Here is a 26,515-nt window from a genome sequence, read left to right on the forward strand (position 1 = left end):
AAAGGGAATAAAGATTTCTCTTCTGATATCTATTCAAATCAACAAATCAACAGTGAATTTGATGAGATTATTAAATATCCTTCTACCAGTCTTTCACTCACCATGGAAGCTGATTTCACAGAAGTGCCAGCCCAAAACTCTGTGTTTAAATTTCAGTACTCATGGAATATTATCAATGAAAGAGTTAGATTCCATTGTGGAAAGCACGGGTTACAGAGTTGCACTTAAATATGCTACACTTCCAGCTCCTGTGGAAAATACACCACGTCCAAATTGCACAACCACTCACTGTAAGCAAGTGGCCCATATCCCATACCAACAGAAAGGCAGTACAGTTATGAACTTGTACAGATAAAAACCCCTCAAACATACGTTTTCTTACCTATCTAGGGTTTTGGGACTAGGCCTGGAGTCGCCAACGTAAGAGCAGGGCAGAGACCCGTATTGTAATGGGTGTCTCTGTAATTCAACATGCGAGCAGAGAAGCAGAGACCAAACCTTTCAGTAGAGTTACTAGTGTCCCCTCATAAAAGCACAGGACTCACATTTACAATGCAGAGCTCCCATCTCTGGATTTTATTTTCTTAGCTGACCTGAAAGCAGACAAAACCATTGGCACACAGGTACTGTGAAAGACCTCTCTCTCCACAGGTGTTTGCCTGAAGGCTGTGGGAGGAGTTGTTTATTTTGGGAAGTTGCCCCTTCTTTCCTATGTAGAAAGGCAAACCTCTTTCTCTTTGGGTTGCACACATGCTGTAGACATGCAGAGATAACCTTTTTCATCACTCATATATGCATGTGGACTTTTTACATCTATTCACACAAGCAAAGACTCTGCTCCTTAAGTATGTTTACTGAATAGGGCAAACCTCCGTTATTATTTTGGTCCTGAGTTTGCCATTCTTTTAGAAAGTTAGGGGTCAAACTAGTAACACCACAGGGAAGCAAAAAGACCACGAAGGAACAAAGGCTCAGTAAAGTTTCACCTCATACTTCACTTATTTCCTTAGAATATAATGGTGCTGAGTCAGAACACAGTGTATTTGACTAATAACTTAGCACCCGAGGTAGGCAGGCCAGAAGCAAAAGCATTTTACTTATCTCATCTCATTTTTATTTTCACTGCCTTCCAGGCATTCAATGAGGACAATATAAAATTTCACATAGATACCTGTTACTCCACCCACTTACGCTAAAAGAAGGTAAGAAATCTCATCGCATAGCACCAGAGAAAGGATTTTTCTAGTCAAAATAAGGCCATCCTGATACACAATGTTGCAACCTGTCCACCACACTACTGGTTTTCATACAGAGCCGTGGAGATGGGCAAAGGCAGGAACTGTCTCTGAAAAGAGGAAGATTTCGAGATACGAGAAATACAGGCTGCCTCTCTGTGCACTCATGGTCTCTAGTCTCCGTCTCCAGGAAATGAATGCATGCAGCCTGCAGCGTTTAATTCTCTTTTGGTTTATTACTATTTAAAAATCAGTTTTTGTATCCCCTTCTACAGAGGCTTCACCTTCCAACAGAACATACAAAAAATACACACAATAGAAAAAAAAAAAAAAAACCAGATAGGTAGGTAGGTAAGTTGCTTTATACAAACAGGTCCCTAAGAACCCAAAAAGGCTAAAACAGGCTCGGTTTCAATAGAAGCAGGCCCATAAATAGGCAAGAGACTTCATTCAAGTAGGGAAAGAGTCATCCATCCTCACCTAAGATCCTTTCTTGCTCACACTGAAGACAATGGGAGGATTCCCAACAACTTCAGTAGAAGCAGGATTGGGATTCATCAGAGCCAATGGCAAACTTTTCTGCTCCTTCCCTTCCAAGGCACTGTCTCTTCTATATGGCGTGCAGCCAGGGTAAAACGCCAGGTTTCCTGGCTCATCCCACACTCATGTTTCAGTTGTTCACTCTACAGGACATCTGAGAACAGCCTTTCATTTTCTCTTACACTGTGTACTTGCACCAGTTGCAGCAAACTTTCAGATTACAACAGTACTGAAGAGAAATTCTGAGCCCAAGAGCAAGGCTTGGTTGATTCTTTAAGAGCCAGCAGTCTGATAACTTTGCAGAGGGCATGTAAAAATTGCCTGGAGAAGGCACCAGTTTGTAGACACAGCAGCCAAAAAGCTATCAGCAAGCATGAGACTGATTTATTGTAAAAACACTTACCCAAGCTCACTATGTGACTGCAGGAAGCTCAAGAGCATTTACAGCTGCCAGTGGCTGTATGAAGTGACCCCATGGTCCACATGGAACCCAGGAGCTGGGAGGGAGTCACTGGAACATCAGTGAGGCACCAGTTACCTCCTTCCTTCAGCACATCTCAGCTCAGAGCACTTCCAGGTCTCCAAAATTGCAGTACAAGTAGAGAGGCCACTCAGGAAAAGCTTCATTCACATAAACCCTGAGAGCAGATCAATAGTGCCAGGCAGTCTTTAAATCAATTTAAATATTTCACCTTTCAGGAAAGATGTGGCCAAATGTTTGTTCAACTTTGCATTATGCCTGAAGTCACTGAAGCCAAAAGTTTGCAGCAGAGTTCAGCAGCGCAATTGTGCAGCTCAACTTGGCACATCAACCAAATCTTGAAACATTCTTACCCAAGGGTTATCATCATCTCATTTCACAGATGGGAACAAAACACAGGAAGAGGCTAGAGATGACACAAAGTGTTAATTCTTTACAAACAGGCAGTCATTATCCACTACCACAGAGCAAACAACTGTGGGTTTTCACTAACATCCTTTAACCATTCCAGCTATCACCACAACACCTTACAGCCAGGGTTCCTGCTTCTGTTTCTGCACCATGTTGCAGTTATGTCACATAACTATTTTTAGGTTGGTGGTTTGTTTGGGTTTTTTTTTTCTTTCTAGCCAAATAGTTCTCTGGTTTTTTACTAACACTGTTATTTGCAGAGCTGTACACATCTGAGTAGGTACCACACTGGCACAGGAATGTGAGGAGGGTGAAGGTGCCAAGGGAGCAGGCAGGAAGACATTATGCCAATGTTGCTGCTGCTGACTCCGCAACAGTGACTGTGGCCGCAGGCTGCAGCCCTGGAGCACTGCGTCCCACTGGGTCCCAGGCTCAGTGCTCCAGAACACGCTGCCTTCTTACAGGGACAGGGAGCAGCAGATCAGGCTGAAAGCCAAAACTATTCCCAAAGGCTCATTCACAACAGCTGAAGGATCTTGTTTTGAAAAGGATGTTCAGGATAAAAAATGGGACTCTCTCAGGGGACATGGGAATCTTCCAGAATCTGTTCTCCCTTTTAAGTTTTCCTACTGTTTTTTTCCCTCCTCTTTGCTCATTTGTTTTGTCCCCTGGGGTGGAACTGAGAGCATAAACTCAGAGATTCACTGTGAGCTTATGTTCCAATTTGATTACAACTCAGGTACTGTGCCCAGGCAAAAGGTGAACAGTACAAAGCTGGCTTAATTCACATTAAAATACTCATAACGCTGAAAAAGCCAACATATTCCATGGTTTATTTGGCACTTGCTCTCAGAGTTTCTGCCACACTGAACAAATGAAAGTATCTGATTATTTTTGTGGGTTATAAAGAAAAGACTTTCCTGTTTATTACTTAAAATTTTGGTAGAGATTTTTTTTTTTAATTTTTTTTTTTTACTTTGTCCATTTATCTCTCATGAAACCCAAAGAGAGCTCTTGCTCTCCATTCATTCTTCTAACACTGAAGTCTGGAGTTTCTCTGAAGTTTACTTTGGCATCTACTTCCTCAAGCAAGCACCTTAAAAAAAATTAAAGCTGAAAGTGGTACCCCACTCCAGACTCAAGACATAAGTTCAGATAGTGATTTCTAGGAACAAAGATTTAGTGAAAAAACAAGACACTAAAGTTACAACAGAGCCTACAAAATCTAGGTTAGCTTTCATACTATCAATTCCATTAGTTGAGTTAGACATTCAGTTACACAGCTCTTCTATTCAAGTCATTCCTTACTGCTGACAGCAGTTGAGAGAGGAACATTAATTTCAGGGAATACATGGGAAATAGCAAATATTCCCTAAGTCACTGGCACTCACATGGGTCTAAAATTGTGACTGGGCATTTGTAATTATTCAAAAGATTGGTAGGAAGACCAACTCCACACCATCTTATAGTTCTAGGCTTTAAAAACCAAATCAATCCCCCCCTGCCCCCCTGACATAAAGTACTTTGCCCTACTACAGTTAAGGCACTGGATTGAGAGAAGGAAAAATCTGTGTTCAATTTCTGGTTCTGCCGTCAATTTCCCACGTCATCATGGGCAAATCACTTAAGATTAAGAGCTCACATGCACCATGTTACCATGCATCAGGTGAGCCACACTAGTAAGTCTGTTTGCACACAGGTAACACATGACAAATGCAAAGTAATATCAATTTAACTCAGTATGGAGTAAATTCACATTAAATTGCTTTACCTTGCATTTGTTGTGGATTAACAGTACATAAAGATGGATTCAGGCAACAGAAGAAGCCTGACCGTAAGTCTGTGCCTCTACATTCAACACAACACTTAAGCATGCATGCAAGCGGTTTTTAGTCCTTCATCTTTATTTCACTCATTGATCTATAAGCACCTCTTCCTTTCTTGTCTATCTTTAATGTTCAGACTGTAAATGGTTGAAGATGCTTTCATCACACCCAATACACAATAGTTTGAGCCTCAATTGAGGGGTATAGGGAACTCCTATAAAACAAAAAAATACTACAGCTCTTATTACCTAGATTTGTATGAACTGAAGTTCCCTTCCAGACAAAGAAGTGCACCGACTCAAACATTGGATTGCAGCCCCACTAAAGAAAACGGTAAGGAAAGGAGGGTTGGCCCCAAATGAGAATTTTTATCTATACACCGATATGCCAATTCAAAATTTAACAGAAACAAGCGAATTGCAGCTCTGGGCATGTTAAGTCCTTCCCTTTGACCTCTGAACTTATGAGGCTGTTTTCTGTTTGGATGTCTTCTATGAGAAGCAGACATTTGCCAAAGTACAGAATGTAAAGAATTTGCATGTAGATTAAACTACTATCCAGAATGGAACAATATGCCCACAAAAGAAGCAAAAAGCTCTGAAAACACACCACTGCAAAAGATCTGCCCAGCCTACTGCTGGCACTAGACTGCACCAGTCTCTTGTGTTGGTGCAAATCTCTCCCATTTACACTAGGATGATCTAGAACTGTCATTTTAGGATTGTTAACTTCCTGCCTAATTGTTTCCCTGTCCACTAGACTGAGAAGTAAGTAGCTTTCATTCAGTGTATTCATGACAACTTAGTAAGCATTTTCTTTGACAAGCAAAATGCACAGTTAGTGTTTTAGAAGGCATCTTTTAGTTCAAGGCTTTTCATTTGTTTCATCAGGACAAATTCTGTAGCGTTCAAAATTAAAATTCTGATACACACGGCCAAAATTCAAAGCCCTAGTAACACTGAAGTTAGTGGAGCTAAACACAGGATGAAAATATCCTGTATTTTGGACTTGGCTTTTGGAGCTGGATTTTATGATACCCTCTTTGAGTGCACATAGGAACATCGGGGACACAAACTTCTTGTATCTTTCAGAATACAGCCTCAATTCAACAGAAATTTTCCTGGTGGCTTAAATGTGAGCTATCAGTAAATCAGAGTGACTGCAGTTGCATTTGCTAATCCCAATGAATTGTTATGCTGACTGGAAAGCCTGCTCTATCTTGACCTGCTTGGCAGCTTACAAGTTTGTCTCAGCACGATCTAGATTTGTCAGGTACTTTAAAATGTTTTGTCACCTTTCCAAAAGGTCCTGTTTCTACTCATCAGCCAAGCTTACCAGTACAGCAATAGCAATTCCATGAAGCTTTAGTTTGAAGGTGGGTTTCTCTGCGGCTTTGTTTTGGGGTTGGTTTTTTGCCCTCCCCTTTAAATGAGACTCATACCTATTCCAGTGATTCTGGGGGAAGATGAATGGAGAAGAACATGTCCTTCAGTCTCCCAACACAGATTAATAGCAAAACATCAAGTCCACTGCAACATGCTCTCAATTTAGAAAGTGCTGGTGCTATAAAGAGAAAGCCATTGATTATTCATCCTTGGTTTATAATACTTGAAAGCAAGTACAAAAAAGTAGCTTCTTACAAGAGAGAAGCTGGGGCTTCTAAGTCTGCAGAATTTAGAACATCATTCCAAAATCCATATAATTACAAAAGGCTCTATAATTCCAACATAAAAATGAAACAGGAATATGTCTTACTTCAGCTACACATTAGCTGCAGGGTTTGAATTAGGAGCACCTGGGCAACACAAGTTGCAGCACAACAGCAGTTTGTGGCTATGTTCACATTTTACACAGACGTATCTCCTGCAGAGGATGTAGGTCCTGGTCTGAGGCAGTCTCTTCTACTCCAGCACTGTATTAATGACGGAGACAGCTATTGTTTCATAGAATTCAAGTTTGGTGTGGGACTTGGGTTCTTCAGAGTGGCCTTTCTAGAAACATTCGGTACACAGAGCAACTGAGTTTATCAGACCACTGCTTAAATCTTTGCTCGTTAACCCTCACAACAATTATGATGTAGAGAAAACTCTTCACAGACAGGAAATTAAGGAATAAATTCAGGAAGCTGTTCTATGTGACCTTGAGCATCAACAGCAGAACCATAATTATAACTCAGAGTATTCCTAACTCCTAACCCTGTGTTAAACAACGTTTATATCTGGATTTGGTACATCAGACCATGGCAAGTTACATGGGAGGAGAGGGAGGATCAAGAAAGGACATTATTTCTGCACAAGTGGTATTTTCAGATTAAATGGAACCTCCAACAGCCTAGAGCCCAGCTTCTTTGCATTTTGTAGTCAATTCTTTTTCAGAGATATGCTGTTTGCAATTCCCATTTCTTATAGTAGAAACTCTTCTTCTTTGGAAAAGAAAGAAGTAAGACTGGCTTTTGCAAACCTGACTAGAGGCAGATCAGGAGAGCACAACTGTAGCCAAAAAGCCCAGCTCACTGAGAATACAGTACAGTGCAGAGTGGAATTAATGCCTTATTTACTGGTTCTCATTTGCACACCTTTTGGACAGGTGGCCAAATTGCTCAAAAACCAGACAAAACGAGGGGATGCAAAGTAACATACTAACTTCTTTAATAGAGTCCAATCCAATTAAATCAAATTCACTCTGTGAACCCCTGGGTTTATTCACACTAAACAAGTCAGTGGTACATAGTGTTAAGCCGATAGTTGATGGTGTTTATACCCTAGGTCCCCACAAGAAAAATGAGCACCAGTCAACCAGACTGCAATGGTATTTTTCCTTCCTTTTTTTTTTTCTTTTTTTTTTTCATAAAACTATTTCTTTCATAGACTTAAAACAATCAACTAGCCAAGTTATTAATTATGGTACATCTAAAAAAAAATTAATACTAACCCTAATGTGACTGCTGCTTTAAGAGTGCTCTGTGTATTGCCTTAGACTGGCTTTTCAGTAGCAATTCACTACAACAGGTCCTAAAAATATAATAGAGAATTAAAAACCTGACCTCAAGTTTAATGATTAAAAGTAATAAAAACAACCTGTTCTGAATGGTGATTTTTCTCAGCAGTTCAGTCCTGCTGCAGCACTCACAGCCTCACAAATGGCAGAAGGGGTTCAAATTCTCTCACCTTCTTTAAATTTTTCTGGTTTTAAAAGGACAACTGCATTGTAACCTGCTAGGTACCACGGGGCATTTTACTTAATGTTATATTCAATAATGGGACAATAATGGGTTTGCTTTTAAAACTTACTGTTTTTCTGGGGTAGGTTAGGGAAGGTGGGGAACAGAGAGAGAGAACAAAAGCATAGCTCCCTGTAGCTGTAGCTCCCCAGGTGCCTCGTTCACTAAGACTATCTAACTCTTAAATCAGTGCTGGCAACTTTTGTTTATTCTAGAAGATCATGATGAAACACCAGCAGCAGCCTCTAAAGCTACGTTTGGTGTTTTAGGTCATGTCTCCTATTCAAGGACACCATGTTCTGTAATTTATCAGCTAAGAAGCATTTTCTCCCTCTCCCCAGTGAAGGTTTAAAGGTGGGGTAGGGCATGAGACAAAGAGGGAAGCTAAAATGAATAAAAAATTCTCAGCTATAGAACCAAATTTCATTATTTCCTCTTTCATTCACAGCATCTTATCATTATAGCCAGACTGCTGCTTTGCTTTGTTAAGATCAAACTGATCTCATTTCCCCTCTGGCCCCATTGGTTGCTGGTCGACCTCTGGATCCACTAGGGATGATGCAAATGCTGACTGGACGATCTGAAACCCAAATGACTCCAGGAGAGACATGTTCTGTTGGGGTGAAAAGGGGGATCCTAGAGCAGGACCAAGGTCCCCCAATGGGCCACCAAGGGCCCTGACGTGAACTTTCTGTATGTGTTTGTTCAGATAAGACTTTGATCTGAAAAAGCTGCCACATTCAGGGCAAGGGTACTTCTTCTCTCCTTCGGTCTCCATTTTGTTTTTGCTGACTGCCATGTCACACGAGAAGGACCCGTTGGTGCTCTGTTTCTCAGGAGTCTTGAGGTCACTGGTGTCAGAGAGGTCTCCATATGAATCAGAACTCTCAATCGGGTCCGAATGTGAACATTTCTGGCCTTCTACAGGAAAAAGAAAAGAGAAAAGTTTTCAGAATCTTACCTCGCCCAAAAAAGTATTTGGCATGCATTAAAATAGATTATATTGGCTACCACCTGATTTCATTAATGCCTGTCACAACAGAATGATACACACTTAACATCACAGTCCCTCATATTCTAAAGCCCTGGACCACAGGTTCTCTTTACAAACCACGCAGCTGCTATCAGAGCAACATCCAGGTTTTTATTATGGATTTGTCACAATACTGAATGCAACCATAATGGGTCTGTGGTTCATATAATACTTTTTTGAATCCCAAAGATGTCTCACAACATTTATATCTCAGGCACTGCAAAAGGATGGACATAATGATGAGGTTTTAACTGTACACTCCCACGCTTCTGAAATTTTGTTGATACTTTGGGGGAGAGCCTAGAAACCTAATGAAGTGCAACAGGCTGCAGCAAGATGTGAAGAAACCTGGAAATACTCAACAAAACAGCAGTGAGCTACTGCAATTTAAGAAGTGCAGTTCCATCTAGTCTTGAGGAACTCTTTTACAAGCGCAATGCTGCTAGAAGTGAACTTGTCGTAATCTAAAATTGTTCCATCTTTAAATACTGTAGTGTGAAACAGGAGAGAGGTTAGAGACACTATTTTAAGTCATTTGGATACAGATCCTGGCAAAGCCATTGGTATGTTTGGAGTGTTCCCCATTCTCCTCTGGCGTTATGCCAAGGAAGTTTGTCCACACTTTTTGCTCAGCGCATACGAATGAGCGTGGGAAACCCAGACATACTCCCTAAACAAGTCTCTGAATACAAATAAGCTGTATCTACTATTAACTCTAAAAGACCAAAGAACCACTTGGCACAACCCAAAAGACAGATTTGCTCTGGACTCGACATTACAAACCAAACAGGATATGCATGAAATCAATACACCGCTGAGCTGGAGTAAATCTCTTGTTAAGTCAGCACACCACCCAAAACCAAAGGGCTTCTATAGTAACTCTATCAGGACTTCAACAGAAAAAAATTATAAATTGTAGCTTTCCACTGGCACAGACTTCATTTAACCCAGCACGGCGTGCTCTCTTGGGCAAGAAAAACCATAACTTTTGGGGACAACCATGATTTTGAAGAATTTTCTGATGATTCAGCTTAACCAGGAACACTGACAGCTCAAACCAAGAAGCAAAAAGCAAGCTAGTCTACACAGATTAACAAACAGCATTACATATCCAGAAGTTAAATACTCTTTAGCCATTCTTACAATAATTTCTTTTTTCTTTTTTCCCCCAGAAGTTAAATGCAAGTTAAAAACAACAACAACAAAAAAGTAACAGTACCATTACCCCCCTCTACCTCTCCTCCCCAACAACAGCATTAAAACATTTAAGTTTATCTACAGATAGTTGCATGGCTCCTCATCAGCCTGAGGATGAATATTGCTTTCACTGCTCTGGAATCTATGAACTGCATTCTGCAGCTCCCCCTTCCTTCATCAGAAATCAGAAACATGGTTTGACTGACATGAGATTCAAGCATAGTGGGACTAAGGAACCATCAAGGATCTGCACTCCTCAGGCAAAATGCAAATACTGACTGCTCTTAAGAAGATGGTCAAGACAAACTCACATCTTTTTTTCAATCTCTAAAATCAAAGAAGCTGCCAAAAATTCACGCGCCCTTACATGTCCATCTCCTTCCCCCAGACTTGTTTAATGGCCTATCCAAGGGCAGATATTACATACTGTGTGATGCTATGTCATTTCTCTGCATTTCCCTAAGCTTCTCTCCAGGATCTTCCCTGTCCTTCCTCCCTCCCCTTTCTCATGCCCAGCCCAGCATCCCACAACACAAAGTTCTGCACAGAGCAGCAAGGTGCAGAGCAGTGAGTCTCTTGCCTTTGATGCCATAGGTCCTGACGCAGTGGAACGCTGCTCCCCCATTCGGGATGGACTCCTGGTGCCTGGAGACCTGGGGAAGGGGAACACCGTGGTGGGTTTTAACATGGACCTTTAAGTAGGAGGCAGAGGAGAAACCTAAACAAGATAAAAGGAGATGAGATCCTGCCACCAGCAAAGACACACATCTGCCTTCCCTGTTCTTTTAATCTTTCTCTTGCTCCTACTCCCTATTACAAAGTTGCCATTATACTAACTTGATTTCTGGTTATCTACAGCATGCTCAAGCAGGATTCCTAGACATACTCAGGCAATGAATGCAATGCATACCCTTCACTAGACTTCATTTGCTTTTTGGAAATCATGATGAAAGAGCAGTCTCCTTGAGAAAAAAAATCAGATGTAAGCAAACCTATCAGATGACATGAAACTTCTGGAAAAAAGGGCAGAAGAGACATGACATGAAAAGGCACTCATGTCTCTTCACCATTTTTGTGCTTTCTTAATTTAAATTAAAAATGCCTTCATCATCTGATAATAATTTGGAAGATAGTTCAAATCAGTTTATTTTATGCTGTCAAGATCTGATGGAATGCCATTTTGGTAACACCCCTCTGGTATTTAGTGTGCTTTCTCCTTAGGTTTTTAGCATTTATAGTGACTCCTAGAACACAAAAAGCTAAAACTACTGAGTTTTTAAGGTATACTTTTTATTTCTGCAGTAATGTTTTTAAAAACATTTCCTCCATTTAGCTCATTCTAAATTTATTTTCTCCGTAGTTAACAACAAAAATTTAAAATGGAATGTCAGTATTTTTATTAGCTCTGATCTGTAAGCCCAAACCACTGAAATTAAAAACATATATTTCAAACAACAGTTTTTCACATTTGTGCATGTGCTTTTCAAAACTGTTTTTGAAGTCTCACGAGTATGGCCTTTTGCTTTAATGAAATAAATTATGTCACATATATGTTGGAGTATTTTAAAATTCTATTTTAGTAAGATTTGCAGTTAGTACTAGTACACTTGAACCATATACAAGGCACAAGGAAGACAGACTTTTAAAGACTTTCTACACGGGTAAGCCCATCAACAACTATCTTAATTTTCTATTCTATCTTGAACAGAGTATTATGGGACTTTCATGTAAGAAACATTGCCCTTTAACACCTGAGAACACAACACACGTTTTACCGTCACAGACACAGAGTTCCAGGTTCCCTTTCCGGATAGAGAAAACCCGAGACCGAGATTTTTTTCAAACCGATACAGCATTTACAGCACAAGTCCTTGCAAGAGAACTTTCATACCAACACTTCACTTCAAATCTGAATAGATATACTACCGTAAAGCTATTTTTACAGTGATGCCACTGCATTTACATCTGATGATATGTAATATATTAGGAAGGATGTAAAACCAATACTGGCACACCTCCCTGGGGTAGATTTTCTGACAGCAGCTGTTAAGTTTCAGGTGCTGAATTTAATAACAAATATGGCTTTACACTAGAATTCCCTATGCCTACTCAACAAATATCCCTCTACCCAGACTTTTCTTAGCAGCTAGGATCAAAGAGTATTCAGGTGTTATTAAGAATTACGTATACATGACCTGCAGAGTAAGACAAGAGCTCCACAGCAACCTGCTGAAGGGGGAAAAAAGGGCAGGCTGCCGAGAACTAACAACAGATAGCTACTGTAGACCCCCGAGTTGAAGATAAAAGTACAGAAAAGTACATATATCACAACTGAAGAAACCAAGAACATATGACTCTCAAAATACAACGGAGCAGAATCACCTAGCCCAAGTCATTCAGGGTATTAATAAACAGTTATTATCCTCTGAAATAATTCAAGACCTACCCTCAGATACAAACCGCTGCACTGAAAATCTCACTGGGCCACAAGAGAGTAAGTTTTTCCAGATACCAAAAATTCACTGTAGATATGGAAAGCAACAGTGTTTGGTGGGTAGAGAAAAGGACATAATGCACAGATATAACAGTGATAATTCCACGTACAAGGTACTTCCCTTCTTTCATGCATGTATCTAATAGCCACATGCATGCTGAGATGAGCCTCTTTATGTAGCAATGTATTAAAATCTCACTGCCAACCATTACAAGAGGACTACATAGAGGTATTCAGTGTTTTTCTATGCAGCTAGGGACACAGGAAAATCTTAAGTTATAATCTCTGCTATACAGTATTTTTCCTGAACTCTGCAATTCTATTTGTAGAGTACATTGTTTTACATAATGAAAACTGCCTGCAAAGTGTGTTAGCTCCCCTTTATGCACTTGGCAGATGAACATGTGAGTCATCAACTTCCATCAAAGCAGTAAGAATGCCAGCTGCTTCATAGGAAGCTCTTTAAAGTGAGATTTTTTTGTTTTGGTTTTATCCTTTTTCTGAAGCACTTAGTGCTGGCCTTTTTTTTTTTTTTTCCCACCAGACCTTAATTATGAATGCCTGTCCTAGGAAGATGGGAGATTCATAGACAATAATCCTTTACTTTTAAAAATCTCTTTAATAACAAAGTCAGGCTAATGCAGAGGATAAAGTGGCAGAATTTTTCAAAGAAGCGATGTATTTATGGCTTTACCCATAAACATATTTCAGCTTTGCAGTCGATTATTTCTTCATACCAGAGAAACTGACATTAAAAACATGCACAGAGAGGAAACTATCTGCTTTATATAAATGGGACCTATCCCTTGATCTCTTAGGTAACATCTGTAAGAAGACAGACTATAGAAATAATTGCAGGATGCTCCTTTTTCAAAAATTCTAATTTGGATTTAGCTGGAACATGCAGAGAACGCGTCCTGCTTTAATCAACTCTGTATCCACCATGAAATTCACCATCCACAAGAATTCACCTTATTTAAAAAAAAACAATCCATCTGACTCAGGATTGGAATATTCACCCTTCCCCTAATTCATTTGGTTTCTGTGAAACAACGTGCATGTGCCTGAAACAGAAACTGAATCTTCCAAGTTGCACACGTTATCACAAAGTACCAGTTCCAGACTTGCCAAAGTCATTAATCTCTTAAGTTCTATGAAAAAGCCAACACAAGCAAATGAAGCTCCTAATGATGGTAATACAAGATTATGTAACACCAAAGCAGAAGCAGGACTTTTTTATTTAAACTGATTAGAGATTTTGTCTTAAAAAGTGAGGACTGAGGATTAGTGTTCATAAGCACATTTTAGATCAATCCTTAAAAAAAACCATACAACCCCCCCCCCCCAGAAAACCCCAGAAAAAAACCCAAACACATTGCACAACTTTCCTGATTTAAAAAGATTTAAGTTCTTCCATAATTACTCCAAGCAAAAAGACCCTAAGTAAGAACATAACCTGGAAAAAACAACAAATCACAGATGATAGTTTTTTGACATTATACTCTCATTTTGTAAAATAAATAAATAAATAAAATCAGCAAAAGGGTACCCACATGACAAGGCAAATCAGTGGGTATTGCTTTCAGTCAGGTACCGAGTTCCCCATCTCCTAAACCCATTAAACCTTTAAAAGAACACGAGACACTTGATTAAGTTCTACAGAAAAGCCTTCGGTCTGATGGGATAAACTGAGGGATCCTAAGCTCTGCTTTCAACACCAGGACATGTTCACTTGTGTAAGGCACCTTTTCACCCACCTTTTTTTTTTTGGTGGGCCAAATTCCAAAATTCTCTGTATAAGCAACTTGAGCGTTCATGCTTGACTATTACTATACCCAGATTTTGACAATTACTATAGCCAGAACTAGCTACGTTCCAATAAAAAAAAATACACCAGCATGTTAGCTGAGGGAAGAATAAAGCAAAAGCCCATTGCACAGGCACCACAGCCACAGCACAATCACAGCTGGGGGGACAGTGCTGGCTTCTGACTGCACCAATGCCTACCAAATAGATGTTTCTAATCCAGAAATTTTCCACTATACTTCATCTTGCCAGGCTCTACAATTTAAAGAATATCTATTTAAAACAATAAACATTATAGTTTGATTCTAGAACACTTTGGATTAAAAATTCTGCTGTCATGGATCATAAATCTATAAATCAAAATTCACAGCATAAAACAACACGTTCATAACACAATCGTTTGACAAATCCAGTCTGTAACTTCCCTTTCCTATGAATTTTAATACTGGGTACATATTTAACACTAGATCACCAGATTAATTATGTTTTCTAAGTGCTGATGAAAAGTGAAATTCACAGCAAACTGAATTCTGACAACACATATGAAATACACAAAGTGTAAGAAGAAGGTAGTCGCTTAAAGTTTGCTGAACAACAGGTTCCCTAGCCTTCTACAGAGAAGTGTGTGTTTTATTCAAATTCCCACTGCACATTTAAACGTGCAAAATGTGAATAAACCATTTAGTCATTTCATTGTTTGAATGCCGGATCTGTCTTTGTCATGGTGGCTGAATTTTGAAAGAGCTGCAGTGACATCCAGTGGTAGTTAAGTTGAAACCCAAGGTTACAAATCTTGGAAACAAGACAATTCTAACCCATATGAGTTTCTGTTTGGCACCATGTTCCACTGAAGGAGAGCAGGACAGCACCTGAATCTTGGATAGCATCTTCCATGTCGTTACCAGAAAAAGAATCGGGATAAGCTTAAGCAGTTTTTCAGAAGACAGACCTTCAGCTGAAAAGGAGGCCAAGCTTCACTTCATACCATCAACCTGGAGCTTCAGAGCCTGAACATTTTCTACCCAGACGCCTTTTCCACTCAAACCGTTCACACCACTTTCAGGACCTAACAGACAGTTCAACTGCTGGAAATACCTCCCTTGCAATTTAATGTCTCTGATTATTCATCAGCTCCCAGTCATCCAAAAGCTCCCTGTACAGTCCTCACATTAAATACCGAACAGCTTTATTCTCTCAAAAGATTTCACCTCTCTTAAATTAGAAAAGGGAACATACATCATGAAAAACCAGACTCATAAAAAAAAAAAAACAACCAAGATCCCAAAACACAGCAGCAACCTCTTCCTACACTTACTAGGTATATATGACTGTGTGAGCCAATAATATAGTTTCAAGTTGTGTACTAATCATTAAATAAAAAGGACACCAATAAGTCAAAATTATTTTTCCAGCTTGCCTTACATCCCACAAAGCCTAAATTTACAACTCTCTCCAACCAAAGAGAACCACAAACAGATAGAAAATCTTGAAAAGCTCTTAGTCACGTGGTTTAGATTTAGCAGCCCTGTGAGGAGCAGGGAGCTGGACTCAGGTCCCTTCCAACTTCAGATATCCTGTAATTCTATGAAAAGCTGTATTTGTACAAAAAAAATGGTAAAGCACATTTCTAGTGCTCTTCACAAAACCTGTTTCAGAAATGTACGTTAATACAAAGTAATTTATTGTGTTAAGAGGGAGAAGCAGCTTGACTACTGCTGCACCAGGAGGTTAAGCAAGACTGGCAATAATGTAGATTTTTTTATGTGCAGTGTATAATTTTCAACTTGGTGTGTATTTCAGTGACTCTTCTTCCAAACTGATTACACAGATTTAAGACTAACCAAGTACAGAAAAGGTATATTGTGAATAGTAGCAAGGCAACATATAATGGTTATTGTATAGAGATCTGGCTATTTAGCAAATACAATTCTTATAACTGTCTAGAAACAATTTGCTTCAGATTTAAACTGAATTTCTTCAGGAACTATCAGCCATGTAAAAAGGCCAGACCTACAGCTCCATCGGTTTCAAGGTTAAGTATTCAATAACGAAAACAGAGAATATGTACACATATATGGTATAATCTCCTCCTGTTGCAGACAGAGTCATGTAGCTTTACAGCTTCCCTCAAGTGCTGTCCCACCCCACAGAAATAAAAAAATGGTTTCTTCATTACCTCTATTACAGATAGTGCAGAAATTGCTTGGTCCTTCACTATGTTTCTTCAAATGATCTGCCATATATGCTGCTCGCAAGTACTTCCCACACACCTGGCATGGAACTTTGTCTTCATGACATGCTAGGTGTGAGCGCAGTCGGTCACGAGTGGCAAAGGAAGCATTACAAGTCTGCAGGTATAATGAGAACCATGTGACTCACCAACTCTGCTAAAAGCACTGATACTGTCAAATATATTTAGTATTCTTTAGCTTAAGTACCTTAGATCCTGTGCAAACATGCAAATGACATGATGCACAAGCCATTTTCCCACAAAGAAAAAATTCAGATCACCAACACACTACGTAAGATGTGATGTTACTACTTGAAAGAATTAAGAAAGCAAGAAAACAGCTCTAACATACTACAGATAGTAAAACTTAAATCAAGATAGAGTTCTAAGGCCTTGGTTCCTCTCTGCGGATGAAGATACTAAAACTTTAAGGACTATTTAATGAAAGAAATAGCACAAACCATTTCATTTACAGTAAGTTCTGCAATTTCACTGAGCCATTACAATCACTTTAGACCACCCAGAATGTCCTGCCATCTTCCTAAATTTTACTTTTTGATCTGATCAATCTAACTTCAGTCCACAGAAACCCTCTGGAGTATACAAAGACATACGAAGCAAGCATCGGAGAATTGGCTGGGATGAGAATATGACTAAAGACAGTAAAAGAGCCATCATGGTATCCACAGTAGCAGCCCAGACAAATTGTAGAAGTGAAGCCTCAGAACTGCGCAGGTATCAAAATAACTGCATGACACTGTAATCTGTTTATAACTTACCCCTGATCAAGGTATCATATTGCACTTACTACCATGAAACAAGCTGGATTTGTTGTAACATAATATTGATTCTACTTGCCCGCTTCCCAGATGTAATCCGTATGATGAGTGAAGTCTTCCTCCCACTTTTATAATCATAGCAATTGGCAGGCATGCAGACTATGTATATAGCCTATTGTAACAGCCTGCCAGTTCTTCTGAAAGGCTTGCACTATCTCTAACGTGTGAAGGAAAATAAATCACCAGCAATACACTGTACAAGTTATTAAAGATATAGTCTGAAACCATTGCTCACAAATGCGAAAGGAAAAACAAAAGCAAACATACATTAGAATGACCAGACCAAGTGGGCAACAGTGACATTCAAGAGTGTACAGTGTTTTGTTTATACCACCTTTACATAAAATAACATAGTTTGAAGATGTATAACCAGAACCCCCTGAGAGATAATAGGAGGCTACTAAGTGACTTTGGAACTGGATATATTCTCTGTTTTTTCAAGTATCAGTGTGTAATTAAACGACTGTTTCAATATAGACGTCTTAAAGTAACAATCTGAGTAAAATTCCAGAATTATAACTTCAAGTAAGTGAAACTGATAATACGGAAGAGGATAACCCATATTCTTTTATATATTTTAGTCAATCAAGAGCTTAATCCAAAAAAACATTGAAGGCAGCTGAAAAGTACCTATCAATTTCAACAGGCTTTACACTCAGTCGAGCCTAGAGATGCTTAAGTATGGTAAACGCCCATTGAGCTGAGGCTACTTTGCAGCAAGTACAAGACTTAGCACCTCAGAGGATTAGGGCTTAATGAACTTAAAAAGACAACAGTAACATTATCTGGATTTCTGTGATACACACAGTTAAACTAAGCTCACCAGACAAAGAATAATAAATTACAAGTAGTAAATCCTAAGAGGCAAACTCTTGAACATGAAAGATTTCTCTTCATTTGGAATCTCAGTACACAGCGCTGAGCAAAACAGGTGCAGCTTTCACTTACTAAAATGTTCTTAGAGGTAAACACTCATTTAAGGCAGGACTCCAGCACTGATACTAATCAATCTGTTGAATATCAACTAAAGATATGTAACTAGATAATCAAGGATGACAGCCAAGAGATCCATCATCAATAAGTCTAAAAATACTGAGCCACAGTAAGCATCTATACAAAAGCATTGGGAGTGCATTAGTTGATGAAGCAGACCAGAGACAAATCACATAAATACAGGGATGCCAGAAGTAAAACCGTATCTGTCCCATATTGAACTTATCAGGTTGAAAGCTTAGGGAAAGGCAATATAATCATTTCTGTGTTTGATTTCTCACTCTTGCTGCTGAGTTGTGCAAAGTTCACCTTTGGATAAGCTATATAGTAAATATATCTGCAAAGAAGCTTAAAAAAAATTAAGTCCAGTGGAGAAAGCAAGAACCAGTTTAGCTGAATCATAACAATGGGAGAAAAGACTAGGTTTAAAGAAAACCCCAAAGTTAATATTCAAATAGTTAATATTTATAAAAGGTATAGAGAAAAAAAAAAGTTTTATTTTACAAAAGATGTGAAGTGCTAAATGAGCGCTAAGTATTTATCATTAATTGTTAATCACAGAAGAAAACTCTCCAGTGCTTTCCTATCAAACATTGCACAGGTATATAAATAGATCAAAAAGAATATATATAAAGTTTAAAAAACATTGTTTAAGAAATACCTCTTGAAGTTTCAACTTTCCTATGGATGTGGATGTCTCTGAGCTTATTCCATGGTGGCTGCCATTTTCCTGCTAATAGGCAGGAAGTAAGAGAAATTAGGACAGGAAGAAACTCATTCTGCATTGAAATCAATGGGAAAAGCACTGGACTTGGGATGCCAATTTTAGGTTTACTTAAATAAATCTTTTTCTTTGTCAAAAGCTGTGCTTCAATTTAACCTGCATTTTTCTCTTTCTTATTTAAATTGCCAGAAGAACAATCTGTCTCTTGTCTCTGAAAAGGAGTGCAAACTTCTGTTTTCTCCCTTTGTTCTTTCCCGTCCACAGATTTTCAGATCACCATTTCCTCCCAAACTGCAGCCTAACTTTCATACCATTCACACTCAAAAGCCAAAACCCCAGCTTCACCCCTTCCCATGACGAGTCAGCAAACTGATCTATCTCATTATGGCCAGAAAACTGACTTACCCCTTCTTCTACATCCAGAACTCAACTGTCAGATTAAAAAAAAAAAAAAAAAAAAAAAAAAAATCATCACCAGTGCTACAATCCAGGGGAAAAGAGGAAAAGATCCAGCGTGCCACTTGGTGTCTTGTCTGGACACCAAAGCAACTTCTTGGATCCGATTTCTCAGCTGCCTTGGCTCTGTGGAGGCCTCCCCTATAACGAGTCTATTTGAATGGCAATGAAAAAGCTGGAATCACATCTTTGTCTGGCATCAGGTGCTACAGGTGCTGGAACTTTGGATAGTTTTTCAAAGATCTTTGAAGCACAGCCATTATTTTAGAGGGGTGAGTGCACGTTTACATGCTGAGCACTGAAAACTATAGCTGTTGCAGTGATGTTCGGCTTACAATTGTCCTGCTTCTCACAGTTTCATTTTATTTACTCTGAAGTTGGGTTGACACCTTCATGCTTTTGTTTTGGTCGTCCAAAACGTACCATGATGCCACATAAACAAAACATTACATATCCACCAGTTTGCAAAGATATATGATGGCTCAGGTAAATGGCCAGTGGATTCTGTTCAAATCGTAACAGAGCACAACTTCCAAGAATGCCACTACAATAGAGGATTCTGGAAAGCTTTTCTGTTTACTGACAAAGTAATTCTCTTTGCAGTAAACATAAACAAAGCACAAAGCATGACAATAACAGGAATTTTCAACAGGAACTCAACAGATTCAAAAAACGATGCTCAATGCTGTTCAGGCTACCCTCACGGGGAGCTAATTTGCCAAACAAAATCAATGGAAAATGGGGAAACAACATGCTAATATTAAGCTATTTTCCTTCTTATTGGCCAGATTCTGTGTTTAGATACACGTCATGGAACAGAAGTGTTACTGGTATTGAAATAATCACAAGGAGAACCTTATTAATTTATACATTAGCTTTTGGATTTGAAACACATTTTCAGTGTGATAGCATCTCTTCTGAGGTTTGTACCATGTGTATCAGATCTGTACATACTTCAGAAGATTTTCTAAATCTGACAGGATATTATGAAGTATTTTTTGCAAAGACACATAACAGCTCTTTAACAAACTTTCTACACCTTAAGATTCATAAAAAATTAACTTTGCAGAGTTAAGCATTCAAAAATCAAGAACAAACCAAGCCTGAATGACAAACTCGACTGTCCTGATGCTTGTAACCTATAGCCTATACTTTTTTAACTAAAATGAACGGTGCATACAGCATTATGGCACTTTAGACAACACACAGTGAGAAAGACTGTTATTAGAAACTGCTATCACACAATAACATGTCTGCAAGGAGACGGAGTTGAGCTTGCCTGGACAACCTTCCGTATTTCTTTCCTTTCTAGCTCTTCATGTATCCTCTGACTGACACAGATTTTATATTTAATATTCTTAAATCAATCAGCAAACTATAAAAAAAAATCAGGCATCAGTTGGCAAAGGACAATTCATGCCTATCAATGTTATTCATAAACGGTGTTCGTTCAGTAACCCTTGCTATCATCTGGCAGAAACTGCTGTGTTTCTGTTTATGCTAGGATCTAAGTATTCATTTCCATACTTGCACGCAAATAAATGTTTATGGAAAAAATTTATAGTCATCTTCAGTTCATCCACCCAGACCTCTTGCTATCCCCAAATTGTGAATTCTTTTTGTAAGTGGAAATTTGCAATTTATATAAATCTATAACCGCTAAATCATCTTAAGAAGCTTAAACCAATCTAAGGCTTTATATAGGATATGCAGTTAAATCAATGTGAAGGCCATGTGGCCTGATTTTCAAAGGTGCTGGGCTTCCACAGATCATATGGAGGTCAAGGGAAACCTTTAGATGGCTCTATACGCCTGAAAAACTGTTCACTGGATTATCAAAGTTTCAAAATGTTTCAAAACTTGCACAATTTGGAGGAAACATAGGAGAGGTGTGTCGAGATGGGGAAAAAATTGCAGCTCAGGAGGCAGCAGTCATGTAGGATTGACTAGGTTCATAAAATCCGGTTAAAAAAAATCAGAAGAAAAAAATCCTCTAACCTTCACTGTCTTCAAAGAAAATTAAAATGATCTTGCTCCAATTTTCTTTAAATAAATAATTAAAGAAATCTTTCTTCAGAGACCAAGCATAGTGACTTTTAGTCCAACAAATCGCTCAGAATTTGCCCAACAATGATGTGAAGGCAGTGGGTGATAGTGGAAGCTGATTCTCAACTTTGGTTTTAATTAATACCTCCAGGCACCTTTTAAATCTTTCTACAAATTAATCACAAAAGATCTTTCTTGATTTGATCTTTCAAACCCTAATGAATAATACAACATTATGACATTGTATTACAAAGGATACTGTGATGCTGTTATTTATATTCTCCCTGGGATAAAAAAAAGCTTCCAATTTTGCTCAGTGCAATGTTCTGAAGGCTATGTGATTAAAAAAACCCAAACCAACCAAACAAAAAAAGCCAACAAAAAAGAGGGTATCTTGGCAGGTTTTGATAATTTACCGATTTTATTTGAAATTATTCTAAAAAAATGAAGTCAGCATTGGAGCCTCCTGTTGGCAACTACAATAAAAAATAAAAAAAAACAAAAGGAGGTGGGGGTGGGGCACAGGGAATCATCGGTGACATTGACTCTAAGCCCAGGGCAAGGTGGCTGGGTAAAAGATCCAGGGTGAGGCTGGGATCAAGCATTAGGGAAGAACATCTGGGAGAAGGGGAGGGAGGCAGGAGAACCAAAGCTGTAGATGACACAGGGGGCTGGGGGACAGGAGGGACTTAAAGCAGCTGTCACTGTTGAACACTTATTTACAAACAAGTATCCCAATTCACACATACAAGGTATTTTTACTGATACTTTGCAATTGTCTGCACACACAAACACAATGCCAAAGATTACCCATACCCAGTCTAAACCCCTCCAGCTCCTACCTGACACTTGTGAGGTCTCTCTGAGGTATGCACCTGTTTGATGTGTCCATTCAAGTGGTCTGGCCTTAAAAGAAAACACACATAAGGACACTTAAAACAAAAACTAAAAATAAACATAAAATTTTAACAAAAAAAAAAAAAAGAAAAAAAAAAAGAAAAAGATCCCAGTGGTGGATCTATTACAAATATAGTGATATTTAACTTTCCAAGAACCAGATCACCAACAATTGGGACTCTACCTGGATAAGTACCCTCTCCAACTTGCTAAAAAGGCAGCATTTTCTCAGGAAGAAATTATGACCGAATGATCAGAGAAAACAGGAAATACAAGCTACAGTTTTCAAGCCTGTACGTCCCTTTCCAAAATCCTATTTAGATCTTGACAACCAGTGCACTTCGATTTACAGTTGCTGAATATTTGAAAAATCAGATCCTTTTGGTTTATGTCCCAAACACAGATGTAAGACGACAAATTTAAGGACCTCTGTGCAGAAAGACCGACTCTAAACTCTGTTGTGGTGTCACGTTTTCCACCAGCAAGAGAAAAAAATTCTATCCTAACTCACAACTTGGCGCGGAGACTGCACTGATACAAATAAAGTGCTCTGAAGGTCCCAACTAGAAGGTGCAATGGAAGAGCAAATTATTACTGAAAAAAAGGTTAGACCATTCTTCACAATCAGTAAAGTCGGCTTTGTAGAGGAGAGGGCTGAATAGCTGCAGATTTCCCTGGTGGGAGTTTCTCCTACTGGGAAGAAAGCTTTTCATTGTATGAGGCCAAAACTGCTTGGAAACAAGTCCTCCACCCTCTCCTCCCCCAACTTTCCAGCTGCGCCAATGAGAGGGCACGGGATGGAATTCACGCACTGCAGACAGAAAATAGACTGAACTTTGCAGTCAGGCTGTTAAACCTGATGCTCCAGCGAGTGGGCTGAAGCAGTGTAACCGGCAAGACTGGTTGGGGGTCCTTCTAGGTACCTCAAGCCTAGCGACCTCACGTGCTGCGCTACTGGATGAAGGAAAGGATACTGAAACGAGACATCGCGCTTCCAGCTTCCTTTGGCTGCTCCTACGACTGAATACTGAAACTTAAAGAAGGAGTCTCTATTTTTCATTCATACTTCGATTTTACAAAGATATGCAGACATTTTTATTGTTTACTTTTGTAACAGCACTCCCTCTGCCTGTTCGCATTAACTTACTGGGGAAAATGAGAAAACATGTATCTTTCACTTTCCCTTGTTGACAAAAACCTTTCACACAGCAACAGCAGAAATTTTGAAGTGTGAAGTAATGAAAGTTGGCAGATGATCCCAGGTAGCACTATAATAAGAAAACTACCTTCACTTCTAGCCACAGATGAAACTTTCATTTTAAGACTTTCCATCATTAAATCTGCAGTCCTTACGAAGATGCAGCCCTAATTATTGCTGATTAAAAAAAAAAAGGGGGGGGGGGGGTGTCTAAGTTTTCTTTACTTATTTCAGTAACAAAAAGTCCCTCTATCAAAAAGAGGACTAAGAGGGGCACAATACCGATGTATATAACCTAGTAGCCTTTTGATACTTTTTCGTATCTCAGTTCCTTCCCTCCTCTTAGAGCAATCAACTCCCGCAGAAAAGCGACTGCTGCTACAGAAGTAATACAGCATAAGCATCCCCCTCCCCCCACTACTTCTAGTCTCAAAGCGAGCATCAAACTTCTGAAAGAAGTTTCAAATTCATTAACTCAGACTATAAGATACCACTAACACGACTACGTGTATCAAACTACTTATTAAATTAACTCCCACAAACAGCAACAACAAAAAAAAAAAAATCAGCAACATTAAATGCACAGATCTTACGTATGTTGCAGGGCAGAAACAGGATCCCCTTCAGAAGGATGTAAACCCAAAGGACACAAAGATCATGTATTAAAAGATACTTGATGCTGCAGCCTTTGAAATCTCACCTCTTCCTTCACATTTGGGTGATAAAAAACATTACGAACTAAGAGAAATGAAGGGAAGTTAAGAAAAAGAAAATTTAAAATGGATACGAGAAAAATAATAATCTTGAGATGTATTAATATTTTGCACTTCAACAGCACCTTCAAACTACCTGCAAATCAGTAGTCTCAGGACACTTTTGTGAGGTAGGTAATTACTTCAATACCCATTTCGCAGAAGAGTCATTTGAGGGAGAGACTAGCTGATTTGCCCAAGGACACGCATACACCAAGTCTGGGACAAAGCTGGGAATGTTACCCAGAAGCCAGCTGACTCCCAGTTCTGTATCTTAATTACTTTTAAACCCTTTCAAGAGACTGCAGAATAGCATCCCAGTGGAAATGATGGAAGTCTCATTTCTCGAGACATTTTAAAGTGGAACAGTCAAACTATCCTAAGTACAAACTGTTTTTGTTTCCCAAGGGATAGGAAAGACAACTTCCTAGGTCTCTGTTTGTGTCTATGGTCCTTGTAAGTACTCTCTTACCTGGAAAAGCCTTTTCCACAGCTCTGGCAGATGTAGGGCTTTCCCACAGAGCCATCGTGAGATCGAACATGATAGGACATCCTGTCTTTCCGCTTGAACCGTAAGCCACACACTGGACAAGAGTAAGGCTTCTCGCCAGAGTGTGACAGCTTGTGCCGATTCAGGTGGTACACGTCCCGAAAAATCTTGCCACAGATCTCACAGGCCACCTGTTTCCTCGTCCTGCTTCTTTTTCGGGGTGCATCGGGGTCATCCTGACCAGGGACACCATTTTCACCCAGTCTCGGGGGTGGGATGTCTATGTAGCCCAGCTGCAAACTTGTCACCCCGTGTTGAGCCTCGTGCTGCCGAAGACGATTAGCATCCGTAAATACTTTTCCACAGAGGCCACAAGGCAGGATACCAGCCTCTCGCAGGCCCCCTGGGGTACCAAACATCATGGAGTCCAAGAGATTGGCTTTACGGGGACGCCCTCTGCCCCTCTTGGTGCTTAAAGTGGGGGCACTAGCAGCAACATTCTGGAAGGGTGAGGCCAGCAGCGGCGGGGACAGAGGTCCTGCCACCATGGGCAGGCGGTCCACACCCTGCAGAACGGGTAAGGAAGACTGCGCAGCAGTGAGCGCAGCCCGCGTGGCCTCATCTTCAGGCATACCAGCAATGCCGTTGCCATTGGGTGCCAAAGCGGCACCATTGGTCATGTCAAGAGGGAAGCCGAGGTCCGCAGCCCCCGGACGGAAGAGCATAATGTCGGGGCGCGTGGGGGGCACGAGGAGCTGCACATTGGACTGCTTGATGACCTCCTGGCAGATGTCAATCACAGAGCGCATCAGCAGGAACTTGGCGGCCGTCATGAGCTCCGGGAAGCTCTCCAGCCGCACCACGATGCGAGACGTGTAGGCGAAGTCCAGGATGTCTCCGAACACCTTGGAGCTGATGGTGTGCATCTCCAGCTCCCGCCCGCCCCCGGGCGCCCCGCCGGCCGCCGTGGCCCCACCGGCCGCCGCCGCCTCTGTCGCGCCCCCCTCCGCGCCACCGCCGCCGCCTCCACCTGCCCCGTCGCCCAGCTGCGCGCTGAACACCGACTCGAAGTACTCGCTGCAAGCGGCCAACACCGCCCGGTGCGCCGGGAAGCTCTCGTCGCCCACGCGCAGGAGCACGTCGCAGAAGCGGCCGCCGTTCTTGCGCTGCTGGTTGAGGCTGTGCAGCATGTCGGCGCTGTGCCGGCTCACCTGGTACGTGTAGCAGCCCGACGAGGGGCCGCAGGCGGCGGCCTCGCTCACCCGCTCCATGGGGCTGCGCCGCCCCGCTGGCGCCCGCAGGGGGCGCGCGCTCTCAGGCCGCCCGGCGGCGCGCGCCGCCTCCTCCTCCCCGCCCCTGGCCGGGCCGACGGCGGCGGCGCGCGCTGCGCTCCCTGCACAGCGCGAGGGGATTGCAGGGGGGGGCGAGACAAAAGGCTCGGGCGGCGGAGGGGCGCGCGCCGCGCGGGGCCGCCGCGGCCGCCGGCGCGCGAGCTCCGCCCGGGCCCGGCCGCCACGAGGCGCTGCGGCCGCGGAGGCCGCCGCGGGAAGGGGCGTGCGCGGCGCGGCTGCAGCGAGCCGGGAGGGAGGGGGCTCCGGCGGCTGCGGCTCCGGGCTGCCGGCTCCGTCCGTCCCTGTGTGTTTGGAG

At 40.9% G+C, this 26,515-nt stretch overlaps 1 protein-coding gene across 5 annotated transcripts; it reads right to left on the bottom strand.

Annotated features, from left to right (window-relative positions):
* Positions 1-1,451: 1,451 nt before the first annotated feature.
* On the bottom strand, positions 1,452-26,242 carry PATZ1 (POZ/BTB and AT hook containing zinc finger 1). Of its 5 annotated transcripts, XM_037406449.1 has the most exons (6): positions 24,851-26,239; positions 22,374-22,437; positions 18,967-19,038; positions 16,420-16,591; positions 10,524-10,661; positions 1,452-8,634 (listed from the first exon to the last, which is right to left on the bottom strand). In XM_037406449.1, the coding sequence occupies exons 1-6, from the start codon at positions 26,137-26,139 to the stop codon at positions 8,216-8,218; spliced, it is 2,154 nt and encodes a 717-aa protein (XP_037262346.1). In that variant the 5' UTR covers positions 26,140-26,239; the 3' UTR covers positions 1,452-8,215. The 5 variants fall into 5 exon arrangements, with proteins under 5 accessions (XP_037262346.1, XP_037262439.1, XP_037262526.1 ...); XM_037406542.1 differs by lacking the exon at positions 18,967-19,038; XM_037406629.1 differs by lacking the exon at positions 10,524-10,661.
* Positions 26,243-26,515: the final 273 nt, after the last annotated feature.

This window comes from Falco rusticolus, chromosome 1 (assembly GCF_015220075.1).
Source record: "Falco rusticolus isolate bFalRus1 chromosome 1, bFalRus1.pri, whole genome shotgun sequence".
Classification (NCBI taxonomy): Eukaryota; Metazoa; Chordata; class Aves; order Falconiformes; family Falconidae; genus Falco; species Falco rusticolus.

Excerpts from the sequence above, each read along its gene's own strand:
- PATZ1 (XM_037406449.1), bottom strand. The coding sequence starts at position 26,139 with ATGGAGCGGGTGAGCGAGGCCGCCGCCTGCGGCCCCTCGTCGGGCTGC. Across the intron at positions 22,438-24,850 it reads TGTGGAAAAGGCTTTTCCAG|GCCAGACCACTTGAATGGAC; the intron begins GTAAGAGAGTAC and ends TTTTCTTTTAAG. Across the intron at positions 16,592-18,966 it reads GAAAGTTGAAACTTCAAGAG|ACTTGTAATGCTTCCTTTGC; the intron begins GTATTTCTTAAA and ends TTATACCTGCAG.